Source organism: Homalodisca vitripennis, unplaced genomic scaffold, assembly GCF_021130785.1.
Source record: "Homalodisca vitripennis isolate AUS2020 unplaced genomic scaffold, UT_GWSS_2.1 ScUCBcl_2576;HRSCAF=7483, whole genome shotgun sequence".
NCBI lineage: Eukaryota > Metazoa > Arthropoda > Insecta > Hemiptera > Cicadellidae > Homalodisca > Homalodisca vitripennis.
This window is the reverse complement of record NW_025778722.1, coordinates 38,120-55,731: the sequence shown is the minus strand read 5'-3', so window position 1 is coordinate 55,731 and position 17,612 is coordinate 38,120. Positions and strand designations below refer to the sequence as shown.

The following is a 17,612-nucleotide window of genomic DNA, read 5'->3' as shown; positions in this document are numbered from 1 at the left end:
TCGAAAAGCACGTGCGCGATTGGTTAACAACTCGCCCTCAATCTTTTTATGAACAGGGAATATTCAAGCTTCCAAATCGGTGGCAGGTGTGTAGATAATGCAGGAGACTACATTGAAAAATGTTGAAGGTATAGTTTCTGTATAGTATTATTCAATAAATATAATTTTGAAAATTACCGTTTATATTTGATTTGCCTAGTAATTCACAAAAATAGTAATCAATAGTAGTAAGTATACTGATGATAATTACTATTTTCAAATAGGATTATAGTAGGACATTGACTTAATTATGTAATTATTATTCTATTTTGTTTTAGAGAATGTTTGGTGGTGAAGAAAGTGGACATATTTCTGAATCAGTCTTAGATGATTCGTCTGTTCTCGAACACAAGAATAAAGATATTGAAGAAAGTCACAATCAGGTTATTGATGCTTCAGGGGATGAGACTGAGGATGATGAATTCTTTGTGTTACCATCTCAGACAGTCAAAGAATTCAAATCCAACCGGAAAGATAAAAGTAATAAAATGGCAGATTTAAGTTTAACTGAAGATATTTTTGATCCATCTGTTGTGGCTAAACATTATAAAAACAAAGATTCCTCTACATCAAAATTGGAAATAAACAGTAGCAAGGATATCTTTGAACTAGAAACACAAGGTGATGACTTTGATGGCGTTTGTAAATCCAGTGTTGGAGTCCCCGAGGACAGAAATTTAATGGATATTGATACTGAGTGTGTATTTAATACAGAAGCACAATTAACAGTGAGAGATCAGAACAATCAAGATGACACATCCATTTTTGAGGCGGAAACCCAAGAAATGGGTCTAAGTCAACTGCAAATCCAAAAAGCAGAAAAAAGTTGTGATATTGATATTTTTGATGCAGAGTCTGAGTTAGCTGAATGTCAGAGGGAGCTTCACAACAAAAATAAAGAATTTGAAAGTTCAGGGAAGGAAAATGTTAAAAATGAGGACAAATTAAATGATATGAACAAAAGTGGAACTGATAACGTAAACTCTTCAAATGCCTTAGAAGAAGATGAGATAAGTGACCTTGCACTTTCAGCTGTCTTATCACAAGTTAACAGTAGTTTGGAATCACTGAAAGCCTCGAATAATGGCTTAAAAGACATAACAAAAGAACTCACACAACCAAATGCAGACAATAAAGATCAAGAAAATGGATCTGGAAGCATTGTTGCTCACAAAGAGCAAAAGTGTAACTATAATATACTAGAACAGACAAAAATTAAAGCCACAGTTAAAACAAACACAAATACTTCTTTAGTTAACACGGCAAAATGTATGGCAAGAAATGAAGACAACAGTGGTACCAGTAAAAATTATTTAAATCAAGATGGACTGAAAATGACTGACAATCAAATCGGTATAAGTGAGACTTGTTCTTCAAAACGTATCTCTTCAAATGAAGATATTGAAGAAGCTCTGACACAAATAAATACTAAATTAGTTGAAAATAAAGAATCTGGTTGTGATACTTACCAGGAAAATAGGTCACTTGAACTTGCAAATCAAAATAATTTAGCATATGACAAAAGTATTGATCCTCCAATCTTGAATATAAATAAAGGAAATCAAAAGGCTCAGACTGAAAAATCCACTGATTCTAGTTGTTTTGCAGGTGATTCAGATAAAGCACCACTACTAAATTCAACCATGACAAGTTCTGAAGATCCGAACCTAAAATGTACATTCAATAACATTAAAAGTGAATTTGAAATAAAGAAAGAAATTTTTTCTGACATAAACAGTGATGAAGATGATAATTTTTCTCATGAAGCAACACAAGTTAATTTGAACATTTGTGATGTGAAAAAGAACAATAGCAGAATATTTGAGCACTATGAAAAAGGCTGTAAAAAGGAACAAAGTATTGATGCTGAGGAAACCCAACTAAACTTGAATCTTTATAATTTGTTTGCTGAAACAGAGGTAAATGAGGGAAATCTTAAAAATAAAATTGATATCTGTGAAGCTGAGACACAACCAAATTTGCAGTTAGAAAAGCCAAGCTTGAATGAAAATGATAGCACTGACATGGAAGATGAAATGGAAATGCATAAATCCACTAAATTAACAGGAAATGAATTTAAAAAGAAAATAACTAAACACGAATTTGATATTTGTGAAGCTGAAACACAACCAAATTTGCTGTTAGAGAAATCCATATTGGAAGAAAATGGAAGAACTAATATGGAAGATGAAGTGGGCTTTGAAGCTGAAACCCAACTGAATGTACGACTAGAGAAACCCAACTTGGATAAAAATGGAAGAATTAATGTGGAAGATGATACGGGCTTTGAAGCTGAAACACAACTGAATGTGGGGCTAGAAAAACCCAGCTTGGATAGAAATGGAAAAACTAATGTTGAAGACGAAGTGGGCTTTGAAGCTGAAACACAACTCAATGTACGACTAGAGAAACCCAGCTTGGATAGAAATGGAAAAACTAATGTGGAAGATGATGTGGGCTTTGAAGCTGAAACACAACTCAATGTACGATTAGAGAAACCCAGCTTGGATAAAAGTGGAAGAACTAATGTGGAAGATGATGTGGGCTTTGAAGCTGAAACACAACTGAATGTGGGGCTAGAAAAACCCAGCTTGGATAGAAATGGAAAAACTAATGTGGAAGATGATGTGGGCTTTGAAGCTGAAACACAACTCAATGTACGATTAGAGAAACCCAGCTTGGATAAAAGTGGAAGAACTAATGTGGAAGATGATGTGGGCTTTGAAGCTGAAACACAACTCAATGTACGACTAGAGAAACCCAGCTTGGATAAAAATGGAAGACTTAATGTAGAAGATGAAGTGGGCTTTGAAGCTGAAACACAACTCAATGTACGATTAGAGAAACCCAGCTTGGATAGAAATGGAAAAACTAATGTTGAAGATGAAGTGGGCTTTGAAGCTGAAACACAACTCAATGTACGATTAGAGAAACCCAGCTTGGATAAAAGTGGAAGAACTAATGTGGAAGATGATGTGGGCTTTGAAGCTGAAACACAACTGAATGTGGGGCTAGAAAAACCCAGCTTGGATAGAAATGGAAGAACTAGTGTGGAAGATAAAATGAGATTTGAAGCTGAAACACAACTGAATTTGCAGATAATGAAACCCAAGTTGTGTGGAAATGAAAGCATACATGTGGAAGATAGAATCTGTGAAGCTGAAACACAACCAAATTTAAAGATTCTGAATCCCAGGTTGAATAGAAATAACAGAACTAATGTGGAAAACAAAGTTAAAATGAATAAGTCCACTAAATTGAGAGAAGAGGAGTTAAATGAAAAATGTATATCTGTGGCAGATATGGAAATTTGTTCCACTGTAGGGCAAAATGTGTATATTTCTACAATCTTAACATGTGAAAGTACAAAGAAAAAGCTCTTGAATGACAAACCATGTGACACTTTAAATCAAAGCATATTCTTTAATGAACCATGTTCATCATCCACACCATTCAAACCCTTTCATAATGTAAACTCTACTCAAGTTATTAAGACAAATAACTTGCACACTCCAAAAAGAAAGCCTAGTAATGAAGTTCTGTCCGAAAGCCCAATTTTACCTTCAACAGAAGATTTGATAGCAGTTGCAGACAAAACACCTGAGTATAGTCATAAAAGCAATTTAAATTCACAGCGAAATAAAAATGATTATGGGCCTTTGATTGTAAATAGAACACCTAGAGCAAAGAGGATGGCGAGAAAAATGGCTGAATATTTACATCAGGTGAAAGAAGAAGAAACCAATTGTAATGAACAATCTTCAGCAGTCTTAAAAAAAGTTACTAAAAACCAGAAAGATAGTGAAGAAACTAAACCTGGCTGCAAAAAAGGTGTTGTAGGAAAATTAAAAAAAGAATTGAGTAAAGCAGACTTTATTGAAAAAAATAATTCCAATGAACTGGCTGAAAATCCTGATGATTTTACAAAACTAAATTTAATGCACTCATATGTGAAAATTGAAAAATATTGTAATGAGTCTTATCAAGAATCTCTTGAAAAGAAACAAAATTCAAGAACTTTTAAATCTGAACCCAAGATTGATCTAAAACCTCCTACGAAAGAACAATCTAGTAAAACTAGCACTTCCCAAATTGATGATTTACCTCCTTTGAATCAAAATGAAAAACAGATTAAAAAATCAAAAAGAATAGCTCAGATTGCAACAAATGAAAATGTACCTAACCGATCCAAAAAAGAAAATAAAACCAAAACAAAGGATGTTACTGTAGCAAAAACTAATGGTATAAAGCAGGAGGTAACATGTAAAAACTCAGCTGAAGAAAATTTACTCAACAAAGAATATGTAGAAATAATAGTTGAAAAATCAGAAAAAAAGACAAATGGTAGTATAGTAAAGGAAAATGAAGTTAGATCTGAACTAGAAGATAATCAATCTCACAAGGATCTTAATAAGTTATCAGAAGCTAGCCCCAGAAAAAGTAGCCGTTCCAAAAAGGGCAATTTAACTGGTTCTGAACTACACAAAGACCAATTGTCCTTAAAGGAAGTCAAAGTATTGGAAAACAAAAGGAATGTGGAAAGTGATACATCAAAAGAAGAGAGTACACATCCTCTATATGAAAATGAAAAACAGTTAAAGAAATCAAGAAGGATAGCTAAAATTGCAGTAAATGACACATTTTCTGATCAATCAAAAAAGCGAAATAAAAGCAAATCAGATAATGTTGTTGTACCAAAAAACTAATGGTATAAATCAGGATGTTACTTATAAAAGCACCGCTGAAAGAAATATACTTAATAACGACTGTGTAGAACTGATAACAGAGAAATCAGAAAAAAGCACATGTGTTAATATAATAAAGGAAAATAAACCAAAACCTCAAGTAGACGACAATGAATCTCATACAGAATTGTATAAGATACCAGAACCAATCCCGAGAAAAAGTAACCGATCCAAAAAAAAGAATTTAGCTGATTCAGAACTACAAAAGGATCTTTTGTATGAAAATGTACCTCTAAAGGATGTTAGTGAATCAATAAACCAAAGGAAGCTGGAAAGCGATAAATCAGAAGACTTGAGTAATATGAAATCTTCTAAATCATTTTCTCATTTTAAAGAAATTAATAATAAAACAAATTTAGGTTACAAACTTAATAAAACTAGGGGAGAACCAGAACTAACGGACATTGGATTGGGCAGTAATTTCAAACGCACAAGAGTAAAACCTGCTCGATTCCGGGATGCTAATGTTGAATCAGATTCTTCCATGGAAAATGAAGGAAAACGGAGAAAAAGAGAAAATAACGAATCTAATATTTTAGAAGAGAAAAAAATTTATGTCAAATCCTTAGTTGAAGATTCTATAAAATCAGATTCTCCCACTACAAAGGAAACTTTTGAGTCAAAAAGACAAAAAAGAAAATTGGTGTCTGAAAGTTTAGAGCTTGCAACTTCAGGAAAAAGAACCAAAAGAAGCACCATCAAATCTTCAAGTAGTAATGACAGCGCTCAATCAGATTTATCCCGAAGCATTTCTCCAAAACATTCTGTGTCGAGGAGAACAACGAGGAAAGGAACGTCTGTATGCAATGAGCCAAATTCTTCAGGAGAGACTTCACAAAGTCGTAGGCCTGTTACTACATCTCAGAATGATGATGTCAGCATTGAATCAGAATCTTCTACGAATGGAAAACATGGAAAGAGTAAATCTAAAGTCCAGAAGAGGAAGGGAACATTTGGCAGTTCTGAGTATATGACTTCAGAAGATGAAACAAAGAAGACCACAAACACTGATGACCCTTCCTTTGCAGTTCCGTCAAGAACTAGTTTCCCCAAGAGAACAAAGCAAAGCGAGTCTGCAAAAGATCATGGTAGCCCAGATAAAGCCAGAAGTACTTCAAGGACTCGAAAAACAAGTGACAAGGTTGAATCTAGAAGGGGTTCTAGAAGTGAGAGTGTTTCAAGCGAAACCTCAACTAGCATTCGATCAACGGTGAGTTTTAGTTTGTTAATTTAAAGTAGTTTTGTTCTTTGTAGTTTATTTACAGAATTATTAATATTCTATTTGCAACTCTATCTTTTTAGACCTCTAGCTTTCCAGTGAACTGACCCCTCCAGGTTACAAACACTGTTAACCTTTGGAGTTGTATTAGAGAATGAGGAGTTCTCTTCACTTTGCCAATTGCACAATGACAGCAGTCTTAGTCATGACTTTTTAGAAGATTGTATATGGGAAAGTGTGCTATTGTGGTCTGAGTTAGCTTAATTTAGGTAAACTAGGACTATTGTATTGTTTAGTGTGGGTAGAACGCGTTATAGGTTTAAATGTAGTAGAAATTTCCTGAGGTTCTCTTCCTGGGGAGGGGGGGGGGAAAGAAAATTGTTGTTATTATTATTTCTATAAACAATACCAACATTTTATTTCTATTTGGATGCTGTGGAGTTTAGCATGCTGCTCGGAAACAGTTAGTGGAAACTGTGTTACTGGATATTCTTGCAAATCGGGAAAAGAAGTGAACAAAGTCAATTGATTCATTCCATAATAATTTAACCATGACAGAAGCTGGAAGGCTTAAGCAATTTAAGTTAATAGTTTTCGTTTAACACCCTCACTGCGGCTTTATACTGAGTGACACAACTACTATTACTCTGATTCTGTGCCATAAGGCGTCTGCTGCAGTCAACGTGTTAAATTGAAATATTTCTCTATATTTAACAGTTCTTCGTTGTAATCTATACTAAATATTGTTACTTTCAACAGTTCTTCGTTGTAATCTATACTAAATATTGTTACTTTCAGAGTGAGAGCCCTAGGCGATCAGTTAAAAGAGGCGAACAAGTTTTGTTTACCGGATTTAGCAACGCAACATATGAAGCCAACATAAAAAAATTAGGTAAGCAAAATTTAAATTCAATTATTTGTGTCGTAATTTTATCTTCCATAAGCACTTTGCAAATCCTTCATTAATTAGTTTACCAATCTGAAAATTCATGACTATTTTTATCTTGTACTCTTGTTTCAATTTGCACTTTTTCAAAAATGTGTCTTTCAGAGCTTAGGCAATACAACAGTCCATAAAGTACAGATTTCTCCTTTTCATATTTCTGCCCCTCTTTATTTATATGCTTGCTGCCCCTGTGCACATACACAGTAGGTTTGTAGCTCCTTGAACTTAGGTAATTTTTAATTTATGTGGTCGTGAAACGAAAAAAATATGAACGAATTTTTACAAAGTTGTATTGTGATACAGTTTGCAAGAATAGAATTTTTATTCAAATCTATCTAAAACAAAGGAATGAACTGATCTAAAGAACGATTTACGTACTCTACACACATTGCTTACTATACCATAGCCAACAGTGTTATACTGTATAACATAACACTTGTAGTGCGTTATTTAACCCACTCCTGGAAATTGTTCATGCCTTTTGCATATGTTTTGACTGTATCTTCTGAATTATGATAGCTAACATAATATTTCCAATTCAGATTTCTAATAACTAATGGATTATGCTTAAATTAAGGATTAATTTCACTCTTGTACCATTTAAGCAAAAAAAATTCTATAATTCAAAGTAAAAAGGCCAGACTTAATGGTGATGTACTGATTTCGCTGGGCTAATAGCCACACTGTTACAAAACAACGCAATATTCTGTTCAATTCCTCCAGAACTTTTAAGGTTGACTGTCTCAAAAATCTTTTTTACGAGTCTGCAAACTTTTGATTCATTAGGTGCTTGATTACACTAGCTCAAAGTCACCTGATAGTAGCCGCACAATTCTCTCCACTCTGTAAAATATTTTGACGATTAACCCTTGTTGTGCACAAGTAATCTTCTCCAACGTTTTCACAATCCAAGAACGAGAGAAATACCAGGTGTGTCAACAATTGGAATGTTCCCGGAAATAGAAACAAGGTTAAACTTTGTTGCCTACAATAAACGAAATTTTACCAGGCGTTTTAAAACCGGCGCTTTTTGTGAATCACATACAAGATTTTTTATAAAAATTTACAAAGCGTCTCTGTAAAACCTACAAAATTCAGTGCATACTTTAAAGTTTCTCATAGGCACTTCCAGTGTAACTAAAAAATCCATAAATTATTGATGGCCTATTAAGGGTTAAAATTGCAAACCATTTCAACTTATATTTTATATAGTCAGTACTAATCCGTATACTCTCCCATGTGTGTGTAGGTGGAACTGTGGTTGACTCTCCTGACAACTGCACTGTGCTTGTTACTGACAAAGTGCGTAGAACTGTGAAGTTCCTGTGTGTGCTTGGTCAGGGCAAGCCTATTGTCGACCCCGAGTGGATCGAGAAGTCGTGGCGCTGCACATGCTTTGAAGGTAATTGTGTTGAACATCTCAAATTCGGATTGGTTTTCGAATTTTATTTATGAGGAAGAATGCAATATTCATAACAGTAGTACAACCAAGAACTCTGTAAATAGTGACAAAACATTGTAATATTACGTCAGAAACCATTAAGGATTCACCCATCAATTAAGAAGTTAATTTGTCTTGCAAACAAAATTTTGAGAGAAGTATTGAGGACATTAGGATGGAACTGAAGGACAGAAGTAATTGAGAGAAAAAAAGAACTTCGATTTAGACACTTTCAGATCAGATCAGAAAGGCCACACTCTGCAGTACAGATATTGTATATAGTTATATGCATGTAATTCAGTGGATTGTTTTTGTTGCCTTATTTAATTGTAACAGTTGCAGATAGTATGTTGCCGCATATTATAGTTCTGATTTTTAGAAAAAGATTATTGACTATTTTCAATTTATTACATTTTACCAGTTGTAAATACATTCTCGTTTGCTATTGCAATTGTTCTAGATTACTAGTGAATCGGTTTTGCTTTTTACGTTTAAAAATAGTTCTAAAGTTACCATATGTACAATATTTGAATTTAGTTAATCTTGTATTTTGTCTGTAGACCCTATGAATCATCTGCTATTGGATGTGGAAGCCCAGTCGAGATTCAATTTTGATCTTCGATTAACGATAAATGAAGCAAAGAAGCAGCCAATGTTAACTGGCTATACAGTCTATGCAACGCCCAGCGTTAAACCTCCCCCAGATGACATTAAGAGTAAGTAGACTAGTGGATACAATTATTGATATTTAAACTTCACAAGTGTACACATGTGCATTGTCTCAGTGGAAGAGGATCGTTCTTGTTTACATAAGGATGTTTTTTCTTGATTCCAGTGCAATTACAAGAATAATACAGTTATTGTTTTTATTTTTCAAAGTAATCAACAAAATACCGTTGCCAGCTAATTTCACCATCTTTGCGATCATTGAAGCGTTTGCTCACTGTTGTTCTTTTCTCTATGAAATGTAGTAGTGTATTCATGTTTTATTCTCAATTTTGTATTGATGTATAAACTCATCAGGATTCTGATAGATAAGTAGTAAAAAACAGCCTTAGAATCGACAACACAATTGTATTTATCTCCTCTGGAAGTAAACACGGTACCCATCGTGTAAAATCCATGCCAAATTTAAGACAATGTACCTTGTGAAAAAACATGTGGCCTCAACTATTTTGTGCACTTTGATTCGTCGATCACTTTAAGGTTAAAACCATGGATTTGTCAGTTATATCAGATGTAGTCACTTCCTCTGGACATCCAGAACTTCATTCATCATTTGTGGATATACAACCATGTTTATACTAATTTACCAGCTTTGATCTCCTTTGGTATTAAGCTCTTTGAAAAAACTACTGTTGGGAATCGCAAAAAAATTGCAATATAGTTGGTATCTTGTAAATTTTTGCTATACCAATACTGGGTTTTTGTGTTATTTGACATTTAAAATTCTTAAGGGGACCTGTCAGTGCCTATCTCGCCCATGTTAAATTACACATATTGTGGTACACTTTTCTCAGCAACGAATGCATAAAACCTCATAAAACCTTTTTTCTCAAATCTCAAAGCCAAAGCAAAGAAATTTCAGTGCTGCCAACCAAAACTTTGGCAGACATGAAAGGAAACCTGTCTGAAACGAAAAAAATCGAGAAAGCAAAGGCGTCTGACAAGGAGAAGACAGCTAGGCTTCATGAAAACAAAGCTATACCATCCACATTGCGTGCCAAGTCTTCAACAGATGTTCCTTCTGTTGCGTCGTTGAATAGGGAACAGGTGGTTTTGGAATTGGAAGAGGAACCTGAGGGGACTCCAATAGTGGATTTATTGAAGTGAGAAAACGTAAACAGCAATCAAACTAGGAAGGTTATGAATAACTACAAAAAGGTCTAAGTTCTTAACGGGCCGTGCTCCTGTTAATGATGATAACCTGAAAATTGTAGAAAAACATAAGCATATCTTTGTTTCGAGATTTGCTGAAGGTGTAGAAAGTGAGAACATTAAGCAGTATGTAATTGCTCGTGTGAAAGGTAATAATAACTGTGAAGTGACGAAATAAAAAAAGTAGGTATCCAGGATACTGTTCATTTAAAGTGGGTGTCCCATTGTCCCAGTGGAATACTGTGTATGATGAAGACTTCTGGCCTGAAGGAACTTATGTAAGTCGGTTTGTATATAAACGCAAAAGTTCTGGGGAGAAAGGAAACCCATGAAGCTTCTTTTTTGGAAAACATACAGGTGAATTCACAAGTCACATAGTTTATGGTTCTACACACTCCACTAAGGATGAGTCTCAAGTTGAGGTTAGTGGCAATGCATCTTTTGAAGTCAAACTTGTACTTATTAATCTTCAATCAATAAAAAACAAATTAAACCTATTGGACATTTTCAATCGTACTATTTTTATGTGATATACTGTGTGTCAATGAACATTGGTGTACCCAGGGTGAAATAGGATTATATGTACCTGATGGATATTTTCTGGCTGCTAGCTATTGTAGGACCTTTCTCCCTACGGGGGATCTGCAATTTTTGTAAGATACTCTTTTCAATGTCCATTTGAGGTGGTAAATATTGACATTTACTGTGAGTGCAAAATATATTTGAAGCAGCCATTGATTGTATCCAATGCTGTCGGTCTGATCATTTTAACTGTATATCGTACCCCAGATTCCGCAATTGACATTTTTTAAAGATAGATTATCTGAACTTTTGGACTTCATAACTAGTAACCCTAAATTCTGTAAGTTGAAGATTGTTATCGCAGGTGACATAAACATTGATCCTAGAGTAAAATAGTTCACAAACTATAAAGTTCATCAATATGCTTAAGTCGTATGATTGCTTTTGTTTGAATTTTCAACCACTCGTGCGGAAGCGTGCTTGGATAATTTCATCTCCAATCTCCATCCAGCTACTTATACTTGTAAAACTGTTCCAACCTCACCTCTCCGATTCACCTTGGACTGCTGCTGAATTTCGAACTTCCAGTTACAAGCTCACAACCCGTAATGCGGGTTGAAAAAAAAATAACCTACAACTATAGACTTTTAAATGATGGTAAATATTAATAGATTGAAGTATAGGTTAAGTAATTATTAACTGGCCATATATTTTCTCAGTAGCTAATGATCTTGAAAAGTGCCTGTTATTCTTTTCTACAGTCTCTGACATTGAGCCTTGATGAATGTTGCCCTCTAGTTACTAAAACTAAAACTATTTCTAGGCCTAGGCGTGCCAAAAACTGGTATACCCCTTTCTTAGGAAAAACTTAGGCTATTGCTAGATTTAAGCCATCAAAAAAGCAAAAATGATCCTAGCCTTGTTACAAAATCATAGGAGAATCAAGAAGTTTTATAAAGAACAGATTGATATTGCAAAAAGGAATGCCAATGATAAATACATATTAGAATCTCGTAACCCTTGCAAAGCGGCTTGGAATGTCATCAACACTGAAACTGGGCGTAGTTTAAAAAAACAATTGTCAGTCTAAACTTCCCTTTTCTGCCGATGACTTCAATAACCATTTTGTCAATATATGTAATAATGTAAATAGTAGTAATGATAATGTAAATAGTTAGTAATGATAATGTAAATAGTAGTAATGATAATGGTAAATACAGCTAGTGCCATAGAGATATTAAAATCAACCATCAAGAGTCCTCAGGTATTGCCTTTTAAGTGGAGTTATGTTAACCCTGTTGATATTCATAACACTGTATGTAGGCTAAGTAACTCTAAGTCTGAGATGTCTTTGGATTATCCAATTTTGTTTTAAAGAAAGTTACAAAGGAAATTTTTGTATCCCTTGACAATTCTTATTAATTGGATGCTCAGTGTTGGTGTTTATCCTAGATGTTTAAAAACGACTGTTACTGTGCCGATATACAAAAAAGGCGATAAATTAAATGTTAATAACTACCGACCAATTGCTTTGGTGCCTGTTGTGTCCAAGATAACCGAAAGCATTGTTAAATTCCAGGTTGAACATTATTTTGAGCAAGAATTGCTTACTCTCATCGGAGCAATTTGGTTTTAGACAAAACCTCTCCACTGTCAAGGCTGTAGGAAAACATTGTCTCCTATATTATTAATGGTTTTGAAAACAAAGAAGAGATATGCACTTTATTGTTAGACCTTAGTAAAGCTTTCGACATTGTACCTCACTCAGAACTCATTGAAAAGCTTAACCATTATGGGACTTGGAGATGTTGAACTATCTCTTTTTAGTTCTTACTTGTCTGATAGGTACCAGTTTGTCAAACTTAAGTGGCCAGAACTCTGATCTTAAAAGAGTGAGTGACTAGGGGGGTTCCCCCAGGGCTCTGTCCTGGGCCCCTTTTTGTTCGTCGTCTTCATTAATGACCTCCCAAAATTTCTACCAAATAAAGAGTGTCTTATATGCTGACGACACTACTTTGATGTGTTCTAGTAAACTTCCTGAGCTTAATCTTGTTATGATGGACTATATGAAAGAGAGATCCTACCTTTGGTTTACTGCAAAATTAGTCTAAGAGTTAATGAGGATAAGTCAGAGGAAATAATATTTAACCTAGGTGTCAACTCTGTAAATAAGTCTGTTAAGTTACTGGGTCTCCATCTTGACTCAAGGCTTACATGGAGAGCACATACTGATGCCTTGTGTGCTCGTCTATGTAGAGTTATCTTTTTACTTAAGAAACTTAAACTTTGTTACTAGTTGTAATTTAGTTTTTTAAAAGGCTTATTTTGCTCTTTTCCACTCTCTCACCTTCTGTATGGCACCCTTCTCTGGGGTGGATCTAGTGGTGCTAAAGAGGTTTTCTTGTGCCAAAAGAGGGGCTGTGCGTTACAATTTTTTAAAATTAGCTATAGTGACACCTGTAAACCATATTTTATTAGAATATGATATACTTACGCTTCCTTCAATTTTTATCTTACAAATTTTATCGTATGTAAAAGAAAACTTAGAATTATTTAATTTAAGAAGCTCAGTCCACAATCATTATACTAGAAACCAACATTCTATTGATCAGACGTTTGCTAGACTATCTAAAACACACGGTGCATATCTTTATTTAGGCGTTAAAACTCTTTAATAAAGTTACCATTAGTTGTAAGAGACATTTCATGTAAAGATTTTAAGAATTCAATGACTAAATGGTTTAAAAGAAAAAGCTTTTTATTCTGTAGAAGAATTTTATTCGTGTAGTATAAGTGATTGCATTTTCATGTAAATTTGGCTATGTTGATTTTTTATGTGCTATGTGATTTATAAACTGTTTTGTTGTAGGCTATTTTAATTTTAATTTAATTTTTTAATTTTTAAATTTTTAATTTTAATTTTTAATTTATGTGTCTCCTATATGTTTGGTCATATTTATATATTTATTTAGGCCTACTAGTGCTATTCTGACGTTGTCAATACATTGTTATGTGGGATGACAATAAAGATTCTTGATTCTTGATTCTGAAATTTTAACCTGATGTCGTTATAGTTCTTTAAAAATAATAATAAGGAATATAAAAAGTTTTGGTAGCATGGGTTTTTTTTTAATGTCATGTATTTTATATCAAATAAATAAATCAATACAATTAAATTGAAAACTCTTATAAAAACTTCATATTTATTCAAATCTTCTAGAAAAAAGCTTATTATTGTTGCTAATAATACTATAAATAACTTGTTGAAAGTTTCATAAAAAACCAATAAATACTTTAGGAAATATTGGTACCTAAGTAATAAAAATACACAACTTTCGGAAATTCAAAAAATAAAAAAAATTATTGATTATAACTCACAATAATCGCACTTATATCCACTAATGAGCACCATATATCCATAGTCTGGATCATCGGATACTTGTTCATTGTCTTGAAGTCTTCTTTTTACATTTAGTCTTGCCGCACGAGCCCTTTTTTCAATTTTCTTTCATAGCTTGTTCAGCTTCGTAGACCCGTTTCAAATTCTTGACGTTTTAGTCCCACAATACAGTTTGCACCAGATTTTCACACATACCTTTTCCCTAACTTTTGCCTTTCCTAAAACTCCCTCATTATAACATATAACTAGCATCATACACTCCATTTTTCAATGTTTCTAATCCAACAAAATTATTTTTTGAAACTCGCGTCCAAATCATATTATTGAATGTTTCATTCTGATTTTGTGTTTTTCCATGGACACATTTTTTTAGCAAGGTAGGATTAGCTAAGTCTTGATAGATGGGCTTGATTACTTCCATGATTGTAGATGGTATATTGTTCTTTGGTAATGGTGGTTCAACATTCAATTCTTTTACTTCGATTATGACTTACACCACGAAGTTGTGCCTGCTGGGGCATAGGCCGTGCTGAGGGTTTGTCTGCAGTAGACAACTTATGAAAAAAAGTAACCATACTGCTTGTTTCATCTTATCTACATCATCACAGTTCTGTCTAATGGCTGTTCCATAATAAGTTTGTAGCTCTGTTATTATATTATCAGTCAACCTTCCTTTTCCTGATAAAGGCTTGCCATCGGGTAATGTTACACCCTTGTACTTTATCCTTCAGTCTTCGGAGCCTACCACCCATACGTTTCTGGATATGTCCAATACATTCAAGTTTCTGTATTGTAATATCAGGTCCATACGGTTTACTATTGTTTACAACCTTCAAAAGGCTTTACTGTCTCCGTCGCTAAGTAATTCACATAACGTGTAGGAATATTACCTTTGTCAGAGCGCTCATATATTTTGACAACACCATTTATTTCCATCCCTTCCACTGGTTCCTCTATAATTAGCAAGACATCCTTCATGGCTAAGAAACTTGCTTACCCTTACAAATATTGCAATACTTAGACATACACTCAACATCAAGTACCTTACTCGTATCTACACTTGTCACGGTGACCACACCATTCAATGATGAGTGACCTCTCTTCTGCCAGGTTCCATCGAATATTACGCTAAGATCACTGTTATCGTCATTTTCATTTACAGCTTCTCTTTTTGCAATTTGCATGCTTTCTTTAGCTACTTCAGAAATTACATTTACTCAGTTCTTTATTGTAACTATCAAATCTCAAGGGGGGTTGGGGGTAAGTTCATTACCGAACAAAATGTCTGTGCCACTGAACGTCCTTTGCTGATACTTCTCATCGCATTACACTAACCTAATGTTGTTTTCAAAACAACCACTTTCAGTTTTTTCAGAAGTCATAAAATCTACATTAGCATCACAGTTATTGCATATGAGTGATAATCTAGACACTATTTCCTTTCCGTTTTTCTGGATATTCAAACAGTTCTAATGAAAGTTCAGAGAAACACTGATTACAAACCGCAAATTTTGACAGTTGTTTGTTTAGTATTGAAATATTTACTAAAAACATTACCCATCCCTTGAAATTTATGTCCATAATACTCAGGCTCTTCTGCACATAGTTTTATATTCTTGAGCTTCTTTGCTGAAGAAACTTGGTATACTAGGCCTACCTTCATTGACAGGCATAGGCCTATTGCTATGAAAAGATTCAATGCTAGTAGAGCTACTTACATTATTTGAAGAAGAACAACTTATTTACACTATTATTTACAACACTACTATTTACACTATTATTTACAACACTACTATTTTGTTTTAGTTTTTGAAATATTACGCCTTTTTCCAAACTTTTTTAGTCTAGCCATCTCTCAAAAACACTAAGACAATAAAACAGTAAATATTATTCAAAACAACAATTTGACTTACAATTTTGAGGTTATGTTTGCTAAACTGGATTGTAGCTGAAATAAAAACAGCTGATTGCAATGATCCAAAAAATGCTTTATGTAGATTTCATCCATAACACTGTATATATATGAAGTGGGCCAACAGATATCATTTTCGGCTTCGTGTACTCTTAGTAATAAAAACTAATTTTTTAATGTGAATAAGTGCACAGAATAACATGTTTTGGTATCAATGTATTCAGGAGGAGCTACTGAATTAAAATAAGTAAAAAAAAATGTTTTGTTTTAAATTTGTTTTTTTCACTGGACAGGTCCCCTTAACAGGCACTCTTTTGTTAATAGCAAAGCATACACACATTTTTTTTTTGTAGTTTTCCTCTTATTCATAATTTATGTTTAAAGTTTGGTATCTGTAGTTTTCATGTTCTAGAGATAAAAAGTTTTATTTATAAAAAATACAAAATGTTGGTTAGCGGCTTAATGACACATTTGTCTATCTATGTTTATATGATATTTTTTATTTGAAGTCATAAGTACTATCAACGAAAGAAGTTTAAGACACTAAACGCCATGTGTGTTTTATATATATATATATATATTATATATATATATATATATATATATATATATAATAATAATATATATATAATATATTATATAATAATATATAAAATGTGGCTTTTGGAAACGATCTGTCCCAAAAAACTCCCAAACAAGTTGCAATCTCAAAATTGATCTTATTAATGTCTCAGCTAAGTTCATTGACCAATTTGGTATGCACATTTCAACATGGCCCGTTTAAACTTTTTTTAAATCCACAACTCTGTTATTTATGAACCTAGAGAAAATACAAAATATCTTCTGAAATACTTATAACACTTCCCTAAACCTTTTTATGGTATTGAATACATTTAAATCCTCAACAATCATTTAATAATATTGCAGTTTCACAAAATCTATGTACTTCTTCAGACTGATAACAGAAAGAATATTTTTTATTTACATAAATAAAATTTTCCTAATGTTTCTGATCCTATATAAATGAAATAATACATTGGTGCATTTGCAGTAAATATAAATATGTAAGAAATCCTTATGATTTTACTATTTTATTTTACCAGAAGTCATGGTAGATTAGGTGTAGAAGTATTTATGGAAGCAGACCTCCTATTTTTTTACGTTATTTAGATAGATTTTTCTCAGTAATAGATGTTTCCTTTCTCTTTTCCAGGTATAGTAGAAAGCTGTGGTGGAGAGTTTTTGCCAAAGGTTCCATCCAAGTGGCCACACCAGACGATTGTCATATCTCATCCTGACGACAAACCTCTGTGGAAGAAGCTTAAAGTGAAGGGATCAACTCCACCAATTGTGGCAGCGGAATTTTTGCTCCTGGGTGTTTTACAACACAGAATAGACATTCAAACTCACAAAATATCTTAACACTCGAAATTTTACTCTTGAAACCGGTGAATCACATTTTAAAACAATTTTTAGTCATAACTACTGTCAATATAGTTTTTTATAAATA

The 17,612-nt window shown here is 33.5% G+C and overlaps 2 protein-coding genes across 2 annotated transcripts in view; both read left to right on the top strand.

Moving 5' to 3' along the window:
• Positions 1–4,745, top strand: part of LOC124372135 — a gene marked incomplete at its 5' end in the record, with an annotated part of 17,414 nt that extends 12,669 nt beyond the window's left edge. Inside the window, 1 exon segment of the mRNA XM_046830502.1 lies at positions 318–4,745. Coding sequence (XP_046686458.1) covers positions 318–4,745 — 4,428 coding nt within the window.
• Positions 4,743–17,612, top strand: LOC124372134 (mediator of DNA damage checkpoint protein 1-like). Its single transcript, XM_046830501.1, has 5 exons — positions 4,743–5,994; positions 6,802–6,895; positions 8,199–8,351; positions 8,951–9,106; positions 17,316–17,612. The coding sequence occupies exons 1-5, from the start codon at positions 5,086–5,088 to the stop codon at positions 17,522–17,524; spliced, it is 1,521 nt and encodes a 506-aa protein (XP_046686457.1). The 5' UTR covers positions 4,743–5,085; the 3' UTR covers positions 17,525–17,612.